This window comes from Camelina sativa, chromosome 14 (genome assembly GCF_030686135.1).
Source record: "Camelina sativa cultivar CO46 ecotype springtype chromosome 14, ASM3068613v1".
NCBI lineage: Eukaryota > Viridiplantae > Streptophyta > Magnoliopsida > Brassicales > Brassicaceae > Camelina > Camelina sativa.
In genome coordinates, this window is record NC_141893.1 from 8014235 (window position 1) to 8026194 (window position 11960).

An 11960-nucleotide genomic window follows, 5' to 3' on the forward strand; every position below is an offset into this window, starting at 1 on the left:
CAAAATTAAGAATTTCTATCATCATACTGTATAATTTATATATATTTTTTTACATCAAGCCACCATTAAGTAAAACTAATTCAACCAATAAGAGCATACTGCTGCAGCATATAAATAATAAAAAGGTTAAATACATTGAAATTTTACATAAGAACTTTTAAACGTACATAATTTAAAGCATTAATGGAACGAACATAAGGAATACATTTCATCACCTAAACACCATGCACACTTGTAAAAGCGCTGTTTTTAAAATAAAAAAACTTTTGGCTATCCTCGTAAAAGAGAAGGTGATAAACGTAGAAATAACATAAAATGCTAAAGAGACATATTAAGTTACTAACCACACATGCAGTTTCTGTTAGCGTTTTTGAAAAATGAGTATATTAGTATATATTACCATCAATATATATAGCTAGTAGCCGCTTACCGAACCACACACTTGTACAAAGTAAAAATTTGTAAAAGTGTCGATGTTTGGCTATCAATTGATCATTGATGAAAGGAAAGAAAATGGTAGAGAGATTCGGCATGGTGCTCACCATCGAATTAGGATATACTTTTGGGAAAAAAGCTTAAAAATACCCCATTTCTTTTTTATTTGGAAGTTTAATACCTCATGTTAATTTATTGGAACAAAAATACTTCATCTAATTATTATTGAATAAAAAATACTTGATTTTTGTATTATTGGTAGATTCATACCTCTAACTTAACATCCGTTAACGGGTGTGACGGAATCATTTGACGGTGTTTAAAGTTTTAGTAAATATATATTACATAGACAGTTATGGTAAGAGTTATGTTAGCGTGGTCTGGTAGTAATGGTTGGGAATATCCTTACACCATGTGCGGGTTCGATACACATCAAAAGCAGACTTTTTTTTTCCGGTTTAACCTCTTTCTCGTGTCTCGCCGGTGATGAGCAACAACATCTTCGTTGCAGTACTTCGGCGCGGCGAGGACTGAGTTGCGGCCGAGATCTGTGGCGGCGAGTTTAGCGATGTCGTCGACGAGGATCAGATCGAAGTACATGTATACGACGCGGTGGATCGGAGGAGGGAGGAGATCGGTATTCGATGCGGCGGACGCAGGGAGAGAGGAGATCGGCGAGATAGCTTCTAGCGTAGTTTAAAAGACAGTCCAGTGCAGAGTGGATTGGGGTGGACAAAAAGATTTGATGAACGAAGATGTTGTTGCTCATACATTTTCTTCTGATTCATCATCACCGGCGAGACACGAAGGTTAAACCCAAGAAAAAAATTTTGCTTTTAATGTGGATCGAACCCGCATATGGTATGAAGTTAAACCCAATCATTACTATCAGACCACGCTAACATAACTAGTACTATAACTAAATGTACAATATATATCACGTAAGACTTTAATTAAAACTTTTAACACCGTCAAATGATTCTGTCACACCCGCTAACGGATGTTAAGTCAGAGATATAAATCTACCAATAATACAAAGATCAAGTATTTTTTATCCAACAATAACTAAATGAAGTATTTTTGTTCCAATAAATTAACATGAGGTATTAAACTTCCAAATAAAAAATAAATGGGGTATTTTTAAGTTTTTTTTCCGATATACTTTGGTTTTAAACAGATTAAACTAAACTAAAGCCCGATTCTTTTTCATACAAAGACATATACAATAACTTATATATGTGTATAAATGCGATTTTGTATTACTTTTGGTTAATTTAAATAAAGCAGTTAAACAATTAATTATTTATCTAGATAATAATAGTTCTAACGTTATTTATTTTTTGGTCACCTGATAATATTATAAAACATGAAAAAGATACATTTTAAATTACAATTTACGCCGGCAGAAAACAAAGATATTCCCAGAGTTCTAACGTTATCTTATCTTCGATCAAAACAGTTAAAAGTTATTTGATATAAAACCAAAAAAAAAAAACTCAAAAACCCACAAAATAAGAGTTTTCTAATCGAAACCAACTGAAAATATACATACAGTACAAGGTTTTAGTTTGGTAACTAACTAACTATTTTCTCATTGAGGAAATTTTTTTGAAGAAGATTAAACCAAATTAAAATCAATTGATGGTGGTCTAGTGGGGTTTTTTTTTTTATCTGAACGAGAAGTTGTACTATAGGTCTAAACCAAAGATCAATTCCCATGAAATCCCAATAAAATTTACTAATAAATCACATCATTAATTTGATCGGTCGGTATAATGTCATGATTTTACAGTACATTGACATTACCCAAATCTACTTAGCAACGCTTGGTTGACGAGTGAGTAGTGTGATATAGGGGTGCCCAATAGAGATATTGTATGTCATATAGTTTAACAGTAAACAAAAACATTAATAAGAAGATTACATTTAGTTTAAAAAGCAGAACATAAAAAATAAAATAAAAAGAAATGATAGCAAATAATAATAACATTTGTTTTTGGGACAGTGACGAAAGGATTCATTCGATCGATGCACTCAAATCCTATTACATACAAACGAAATCAAGCAAAAGCCCACATTTTCTCACATTCTCAAATCTCAATCCCAATCTCACTTCTTCTTCAGTCTCTCTCTCTCTCTCTCTCTTACAAAGAGAGATTATATTATTTGGATTAAATAAATCTCTTCTTCCTCCTCTGGATCTCTTGTCGGCGGCAGATTTTGCAATTGTTTTTTTTTTTTTTTGGTTTGGGGTGTTCTGCTCGAATCTGGGTTTAGTGTTTTTATTTTGTCATTAAAAGAACAGGTGGGAGGATTGGGTCGGGTGGGTGGGTGGAGTAAGTAGCGAAAGATGAGGCGTTGGCCGGTGGATCACCGGCGGCGAGGTAGAAGGAGATTGTCGAGCTGGATATGGTTTCTCCTTGCTTCTTTCTCTCTCGCTGGATTAGTTCTCTTCATTGTTCAGCATCATCACCATCAACAAGATCCATCTCACCTTTTACTTGTATGTCTCTCTCCCTCTCTCTTTCTTAATTTGATGATCTCCATAGCTAATGGATTTGAGTTTTGCTCCTGCTTTTATCATCATCCCTCATGATAAAAAAAATACTGGATCTTTTTTTTTTTTTTGTGCTGACTAGATTTGTTTAATCTACTGGGATTGTAACCTAATTTGATTCAAGTTGATTTTTTTTTGTTTTTTTTTTTGTTCAATTGAATTTGATTTTTAAGCTCCCAATTGAGTAGACTTTTGAATGTGTGAACCTCTGTTGTTTTCGTAATCTACGGAAAGCTTTTTGGTTATTGGTGTTACTTGAAGATATTGTGGCTGCCTGTTCTAGTTTCTTTATTTGTTTGTTTGCTTTCAAAGAGTGCAAAAGCTCATATGTGAGATGTATAGCCTAATCTTTTATGTTCGATTTAAACACAAGAAATAGTTAAGAGTTGATTGCTGGTAAATTTGAAAGATAACAATGTTGTTGGAGAGGTGCTTTTATGTTGTGTAAATTAGAGTTGCAGACGGGAAGGATTTTTTTGTGTTTAAGTTAGGTTTCTTCTGTTACAAGGACATGCTGTAGTTATATCAGAAATTGGTGATGATGTACATGTTACTAAAGATAAATTGACTTTGGATGAATCTTCATAAAATGGATTTTGTCTGTGTAAGATTGGTTCTTTCGATGTCTGCCTTTTGGAAAACTTACTCCTATCTTCTTTTTCTTTGATAGGAGAGAGACACAAGCATCGAAAAGGTATCTCCTCCCCGTTTAAACATCACAGAAGAGGTCACAAGTGCTTCCTCATTCTCTAGGCAGTTAGCAGAGCAAATGACGCTTGCCAAAGCTTATGTTTTTATAGCCAAAGAGCACAATAATCTTCATTTAGCTTGGGAATTGAGTTCTAAGATCAGGAGTTGTCAGTTCTTGCTCTCAAAAGCAGCAATGAGAGGACAACCTATTTCATTAGATGAGGCGAAACCGATTATTACTGGTCTATCAGCTCTTATCTTCAAAGCACAAGATGCACATTACGACATTGCCACCACAATGATGACCATGAAATCTCACATCCAAGCCCTTGAAGAGCGTGCAAATGCAGCCACCGTTCAAACCACGATATTTGGGCAATTGGTTGCCGAGGCACTACCAAAGAGCCTCCATTGTGTGATGATCAAGCTCACATCTGATTGGTTAACAGAGCCATCTCGCCATGAACTGGCAGATGAGAACAGAAACTCACCTAGACTTGTTGACAACAACCTCTACCATTTCTGCATCTTCTCGGATAATTTGATTGCCACCTCGGTTGTTGTCAATTCAACTGTCTCAAATGCTGATCATCCGAAACAGCTTGTTTTCCACATAGTGACAAATCGAGTGAGCTACAAAGCTATGCAGGCCTGGTTTTTAAGTAATGACTTCAAGGGCTCAGCTATAGAGATCAGGAGCATAGAGGAGTTTTCTTGGTTGAATGCTTCATATTCTCCTGTTGTTAAGCAACTGCTGGACTCAGATGCAAGAGCGTACTATTTCGGGGAACAGACAAGTCAAGATACGATTTCCGAGCCAAAAGTGAGAAATCCAAAGTACTTGTCATTACTAAACCATCTCAGATTTTACATTCCCGAGATCTATCCACAGCTAGAGAAGATCGTTTTCCTAGATGATGATGTTGTTGTTCAGAAAGATTTGACTCCACTCTTCTCCTTGGATCTCCATGGAAACGTCAATGGAGCTGTGGAAACATGTCTTGAAGCCTTTCACCGTTATTACAAGTATCTAAATTTCTCGAACCCTCTCATCAGCTCAAAGTTCGACCCGCAAGCATGTGGATGGGCTTTTGGCATGAACGTTTTTGATCTGATCGCTTGGAGGAAAGCGAACGTGACTGCTAGGTATCATTACTGGCAAGAGCAAAATAGAGAACGAACGCTATGGAAACTCGGGACACTCCCTCCAGGTCTACTGTCTTTCTATGGTCTTACAGAGCCACTGGACAGAAGATGGCATGTCTTGGGTTTAGGTTACGATGTGAACATTGATAACCGGCTGATTGAAACCGCAGCTGTGATTCACTATAATGGTAACATGAAGCCTTGGCTAAAGCTGGCCATTGGTAGATATAAACCTTTCTGGTTAAAGTTTTTGAACTCGAGCCATCCTTATTTACAAGATTGTGTCACAGCTTGAAGCAAAATGACTTTGAGAGTTGAGACTAATCCATATCAGAAGATTCTTGATTGCTTATACACTTTGAAGATTTTTTTTTTTTTTTTTTTTGGAATATTGTAGATCTCAGAAAAAGTTTGTCACATTCAGAATGTCCTTCTGAAGACTTGTTGTTTTCTTCTTATGGTCCGAAGAGAAACTTATAATCACACCTTAGAGGGTCCATAATGTATTTACGGTTAAATAGATTACAGGGATAATTATTTTTGGCGAGTTTCTATTTTACTTTTTTTTTCAAGCTTAAAAACTCTTGTTATCTATACTAGTTGTACTAACTGCTCTCGATTCAACCATGATTCCTCCCACTGCCCATATCTTGTTCAACCGGTTTATCAAGAGGATTTCCTCAATGTGCCAGTAGCTCCTGTTTTTGAAGAAGGTGAGGGTTCCAACATCTATAGCTTTCTTGACGAGAAACACTCATCTCCAAGTTCTAAGATTTTCTCTTACTCTCCTATCTCGCAACCACCAAGACCTGCTGCTCCTGGGCCAAACTTAACTGGATAGTCCTTTGAATAGAAAAGGGCTAAACCTCCATTTGTACCTTCAGGCTCAACAGTTTAGAGGTTGTCAAATGCTAAATCAACTTGCAAAGATTGCAGAAACGTCTTATTATTCTTGGTCTCAGATAAAAACATAAAACCTGGTGAGTACATTCGACACATCTCTCCCAGTCGACGAGAAGTCTCTTTAGCTCTTGCCCCTTGACAATTCCATGCTAACGTCTTCATATGTTAGTTCCAGAGGGAGTAAACCCCACTGTACTTACATTAATTAGAGTGATCTTTGACTTTGGCAATGAAAACACCTCGCTAAGAGGGAAGTTTGCAAAATGTCGGGAAATCCTTTGCTTCAAAGAATTTGTGAGAACATTTTGATTTGTAATTTCACCATGAAATGGGTTTGTAAATTTAGTAGGCAAAAATCCCCAGAATTTTGTAATTGGGCCAAGATAGATATTTCTGTATGAGCCCACCAAAAACTCACAAATTGGACTTATGTTTGAGATTATTAATGGACCAAATTCCCCAACAGGAAACACGATCAAGGCCCATGGATGCCATACGAATCGACCACAAGAGACAAATAGGTGCGATGTTGTTTTGTCGGCGGCTAGGTCAACTGAAGCTATCTTTGCGCCGGTGAGCAATTTTCTGGCGACAGGAAGTTTGGAACAAAATCTAGATTTCATCATGCTTGTGAAAAAGGTTTGGAAGACTCGTCGGGAAGTCCTGGATTGTCGTCGGTGAGAGAGAGAAACCTGTTTCTTCATCTTTAATTGAGAAAGGTCTCGGTTAGGCAGAGCCATGGATCCTCTCCGCTATGTAAGGGATGTAGCGGCTGCATTGGATAGAATTTCACCGGAGCTTCTCCGAGGCGTCACTGGGATTAGTAGATCTGTCCGGTTTAAAGCAAAGGGAGAAACTGCTCTAGCGTAGATGACATTAAAATCAACAAAAATATCCTCGGCCAAAGCCGGAGCAGATCCAAGGGAGCCATCTCCAGGGGCAGCGACACCTGGGGGTGAGACTTCAGTGGTGACAAGATAGTATGCTGAGATGGGAGGTAGATCAATTAAAAGGCCAGTCTCAGCAGCTCCGAAGGGCACGTCATCACCGTCTGTGAGAATACAGTTACATACACGAGAAGGTTCTCCGGAGGTTTCGACATTGGAGACCAAAGTAAAACCCAGATCTACATCTAGAGCAGTAGTCAATACTTCAATCGAGACCCAGGCAAGGTGAAGCACCTCAGAATTAAAGGATGGGCTAAAAGAAAAGGCCACCGGTGAGTAAATGACCGGCGTCGTAAGAAAAAGAGCGGACCGCAGTAGCAACGCCGACATCAGTACGAGGACCGAGCATGTTCTATGTTTATTTAGCTTTTCATAGAACCAAATCTTCACAAACGTGAGAAAGAGCTTCGATCGGTATGTGACCAAGTCGAGAAAGGTAATAGGAGGAGCTCCTAGAGTATGAAGAGAGCCATCCAAAAGAGGAGGATACACACAGAGATTGAACTTAGGAAAGCAATAAACATCAATCATCATGATCTACCGAAGTAAGAGTAGATCTAAGATCAAAAGAGGTGAAAGAGGTGAAAGAGGTGAGAATTTGAATTCTCGGAAAACTTTTAAATTTTTTGAGATTGACTTAAAAGGATTATTAAAATGGTGCGAGTGTGTGATTAATCTATAAAACTTCCATCTCCTATCAATTCATTCATGTAGAATCATTTTCGGGCAGGGCAAAACAAGACCATCATGTTCGTTCAAAAGAAAATGATTCTACATGAATTGGCAGGGCAAAACAAGACTATCAACATAAAGCAGTGTGTTGAAAACTTTTAATCTCATCAGTTCTCGATCAGTTTATGGCCGAGCCGACCGAGTGACCGACCATTCATAGTTATGAGTTACTACCAACTAGTTAATCAATTAAACACTTTTATTTATTTATTGTAAGAACACTTTTCTTGTTTGTTTTATGTTTATTAAAAGAAGAAAAAGAAACAACATAGTCACCAAACCAGCAACTGAAAATCACATATAACACGTTTGTGGGTTAAAATAATAGCATCGCCAGTCACCACCAACCTACTCATCTATCACTCACAACAAAACTATATATAACAAACAAGAAACGTACTTTGGTATCAGTAACAAACGAGTAATCAATATCTTCATTACATAGCCAAATAACAAGAAATCTCTCTATTATGGAATCCAAATCTCCAAACGACGTCGTCGTACCAGAGTTGAACCACGAGTTAGCATCTTCGTTGCCATCAGAATTCGAGAAGAACCAGAAACATTACCAAGAAATCATCGCCACGCTTCCTCACGAAGATGGCTGGAGACCAAAAGATCCTTTCGTCGAGTACGGTGGTCACTGGTGGCTACAACCTCTCCTCGAAGGTTTACTCCACGCTCAGAAGTTCTTTAAAGCTCGACACAGTGATTTCTTCGTCTGCAGCTACCCAAAAACCGGCACGACTTGGCTCAAAGCCTTAACCTTTGCGATCGTAAATCGCTCCAAGTTCGACGACTCAACAAACCCTCTTCTCAAACGCAACCCTCACGAGTTTGTACCTTACATCGAAATCGATTTCCCGTTTTTCCCAAGTGTTGATGTTCTTAAAGACCAAGGCAACAAGCTTTTCTCCACTCACATCCCTTACGATCTCTTACCTGAATCAGTTGTGAAATCTGGTTGCAAGATTGTTTACATCTGGAGAGACCCAAAGGACACGTTTGTGTCTATGTGGACTTTTGCTCACAAGGAGAAAACACAGCAAGGATCACTCGTTAGCCTCGAGGAAGCTTTTGATAAGTATTGTCAAGGTTTATCTCCCTACGGTCCTTATCTTGATCATGTTTTAGGGTATTGGAAGGCTTACAAAGCAAACCCAAATCAGACATTGTTTCTCAAGTACGAGACTATGAGAGCTGATCCATCGCCGTATGTGAAGAGATTAGCTGAGTTTATGGGTTATGGATTCACCAAGGAGGAAGAGGAAGAAAAAGTTGTTGAGAAAGTAGTGAAGCTTTGTAGCTTTGAGACTTTGAAGAATCTTGAAGCTAACAAAGGTGAGAAAGATAGAGAAGATCGTCCTGCTGTTTATGCCAACAGTGCTTATTTCAGGAAAGGGAAAGTTGGGGATTGGGAGAATTATCTGACTCCGGAGATGGTGGCACGTATTGATGGTTTGATGAAGGACAAGTTTAAAGGAACTGGCTTTCTTTCATCGATATGATGATGAATATGATCTTTTGTTTTGCCTTCAAAATATGACTGTCTGATTCATCTTATCCTTATGCTGGTTTCATCGATTATTGGTCATAATTCATAAAACTAATGATGTTGGCAAAGACACCTAGAAACTAATATGCAATAAGAAAAAACAGAGCAACCTCTGTTTTGCACCAAGGGCAAATCACTTATGTGGTTAAGCAAAGTGAGTGTCTTTGATGTTCAGTGTGTATGAGACATATCACTTAAGTTTATAACTGTATAAATACTTTTGAGTTGGTAATTATGTGACATGTTAAAACAATCTCTCTCCATTATCTGTTTTAGAAAACTCAAATGTCATGGGAATGGGATGTTAAATAACTATATCACAAATGTTGTGTGACATATATGTTCATAGTTACTACATTTGTTTGCTCAATCCTTGCGGTGAATCAGTTTCTCTTACCAAAATTACTAATTTCGAGTTGTCCTATATGATTTTGCTTTAACAGCAAATAGTACATGTCAAAAAACCGATGAAACTGGAAACTTATCACATCATCTTTCAAAAACATCAAGAAAGTTCTAACACAAAAACGTCAAAGCTTCTAAATTGCTCTGTACTTTGGTTATGCATTAAAGCAAAATTCAAACTGAGAGACTATTGAACAATACCCAGTAGTTCATTTCCAGCATTTAAGATCGAGAAAGGTCTCGCCTTTTTTTTGATTCTCGTCGATTCTGCAAATTTCTCTATTCCCATAAGTCCATTTTTGGTTTTGAAAATGAACGCGATTCTATGCCGTAGAGTGGTCGTCGACTCATCTTCGCGTCTCACCAAATGGCTTACGAACCCAACGACTCAGACTCACCCAAATCGTCAGACTTTCACTTCTCTCTACCAACCGAGCCAGAGCCGCCATTTTCGAACACACCATCTCCCTTCGAGCCCATCCTCTCCTCCTCCCGTGAGCCGCTTTGACCCTTCCCTGCTATGGCGATCGGAGAAAATTCGTGGGTTTTTCTCGAGCGCTTTAGGGAACAAAGCTGCGAAATTGGGGAATCTCGTGGAATCTTCCAGAGTTGGGTTCATTGGTTCTCGGTTTCCCAAAAAGGGTTTCGAATTCGAGAGGTTCTCTGGGTTCCAAAGGCGTGGCGGTGGCTGGTATGTGATTGTCCCCTGAATCTTGTTAACAACCTTGTTGAGATTCGATTGGGGTTTTTTATCACTTGTGTTCTTTTTTACATTTGACAGGAAGCATTGGCTTCAAGGATTATCAGATCGTGACGTTGTTCTTGGATTAGTTTTAGCTAACACTGGTGTGTTTTTGATGTGGCGTGTTTTTAATCAACAGTTCATGATGAATAATTTCATGGTTAGACCTCAAAGCTTACACCTTTATACACATTTCGTTTCCTATGCATCCTTGTTTATGGAGAATTAGGCTCTCGATGTCATTACTTGTAATGCTGGTGATTACAAAGTTGACAATGACTTTGTTGATTGATTATTTTGGCAGATATCGTTGGACAATTTCACCAGTGGGCGTCTGCACACTCTCATCACTTCAGCATTCAGTCATATTGATATTGGACATATCGTCTCAAACATGATTGGACTCTACTTTTTTGGAACCAGTGTACACTTTTTTACTCTTATGATTTGTATTTGTTGAGTGAAGCATTCTTGAGCCTGCCACTGCTAGTTTTTGCAAAAGTTTTCTTTAGTGGCTGTATCATCTTCATTTTTCGGAATCTTTCTCTTGCTAGATCGCTAGAAACTTTGGTCCTCAGTTCCTTTTGAAGCTGTACATTGCTGGAGCGCTTGGTGGCTCTGTTTTCTACCTGATTCACCATGCTTATCTGGCTGCAACATCGCCCAAGGTATAGAGCTACCAGCATTATAAAATAAAGTGTAGTTAGTTTCCTTTATCTCAAATTATGCTAGGTCCTCAGATAAGTTAGTTTTGCATTTGAACTCTGATGTTGTGTGTGGAAAGGCTTTTCCTTTTTATATTGGGTGACTAATCATATGTGGTGGACAGGGCGGAGGAGCTTTCATGAGGGATCCATCGAGAACCCCGGGACTGGTATGTTTGTATAAGATGGCAGTGACATTCAATCGTTGATTTGGTTATCAGACATTGAAAATTATGATTATTAAGCTAATGCTTACAAAGTTAACTCTTGAATCCCTTTCACTGATTCTATTTCTACACGAATTTGACATAAAAAGCCATTGTTATGTATTTTGTTGAATGCAAGTGACGATGATTTGAAGAACTCTTTTTTTTTTCTGTTGTATAAAAGGGCGCAAGTGGAGCCGTGAATGCCATCATGCTGCTTGATATCTTCCTGCACCCAACAGCTACTCTATACTTAGAATTTATCATTCCAGTTCCGGCAATGTTGCTTGTAAGTTTTAAACTCTCTGGCTCAATCATGTCAGCAGCTTGAAAGCTTTCTTCCTAATTTAACTAAAACACACTCTTCTTTATCTTTCAGGGTATCTTCCTCATAGGAAAAGACATTCTAAGGATAACAGAGGTAATCAAACAAGAAATTGCAAAAAATTCAAAGTTGGGTTTGAACCATTTGATGATATTTTACAAACAATTTGGATTGGACATTTGCAGGGAAACAGTAACATATCAGGTTCGGCTCATCTGGGAGGAGCTGCAGTTGCAGCCATCGCCTGGGCTGGGATTAGGAAAGGCCGCATCCGCTTTTGACCTGACCTTGCTTGGTTTTGGTCATCTCTTAGAGAAATCTTTCTTTAAATGATTTAAGCAACTTTGAGTCTTTGAGACCATATTGTGGCTCTCACAAGATTTGGTCTCGGCTTTACCATATATCTGTTTATTCAAGCAATTTGGTCTCTTTTGTGCCGTTGAACCTAACCCTTTCGACTGATCCACCTTGAAACAGTAATTTTAATTAGATTTGTATGGTATATGATATATATATATATATATATATATATATATATATTTTTACCATCAAAACTCTATATAAGCTACGTATATTTTTAAGAAACGTTGAATAAAATAAATTGAATAAATTA

General features: G+C 38.0%; 3 protein-coding genes and 1 long non-coding RNA gene across 4 annotated transcripts; all 4 read left to right on the forward strand.

Annotated features, from left to right (window-relative positions):
- Positions 1-2370: 2370 nt before the first annotated feature.
- LOC104740556 (hexosyltransferase GAUT11) lies at positions 2371-5409 on the forward strand. Its single transcript, XM_010461181.3, has 2 exons — positions 2371-2938; positions 3663-5409. Exons 1-2 carry the CDS (start codon positions 2786-2788, stop codon positions 5121-5123), a joined length of 1614 nt encoding a protein of 537 aa, XP_010459483.1. The 5' UTR covers positions 2371-2785; the 3' UTR covers positions 5124-5409.
- A 795-nt stretch (positions 5410-6204) lies between these two features.
- Positions 6205-7690, forward strand: LOC147927940 (uncharacterized). The gene is made up of 2 exons (XR_015580175.1): positions 6205-7268; positions 7393-7690. It is a non-coding gene; the product is annotated as an uncharacterized LOC147927940 (long non-coding RNA).
- Positions 7691-7766: 76 nt separating this feature from the next.
- LOC104740557 (cytosolic sulfotransferase 17) lies at positions 7767-9218 on the forward strand. Its single transcript, XM_010461182.3, has one exon. It carries the CDS (start codon positions 7881-7883, stop codon positions 8916-8918), a length of 1038 nt encoding a protein of 345 aa, XP_010459484.1. The 5' UTR covers positions 7767-7880; the 3' UTR covers positions 8919-9218.
- Positions 9219-9340: 122 nt separating this feature from the next.
- On the forward strand, positions 9341-11849 carry LOC104740558 (RHOMBOID-like protein 12, mitochondrial). The gene is made up of 8 exons (XM_010461183.3): positions 9341-10061; positions 10152-10272; positions 10417-10536; positions 10667-10780; positions 10942-10986; positions 11207-11311; positions 11402-11443; positions 11533-11849. Exons 1-8 carry the CDS (start codon positions 9682-9684, stop codon positions 11626-11628), a joined length of 1023 nt encoding a protein of 340 aa, XP_010459485.1. The 5' UTR covers positions 9341-9681; the 3' UTR covers positions 11629-11849.
- The last annotated feature ends 111 nt before the right edge of the window (positions 11850-11960 follow it).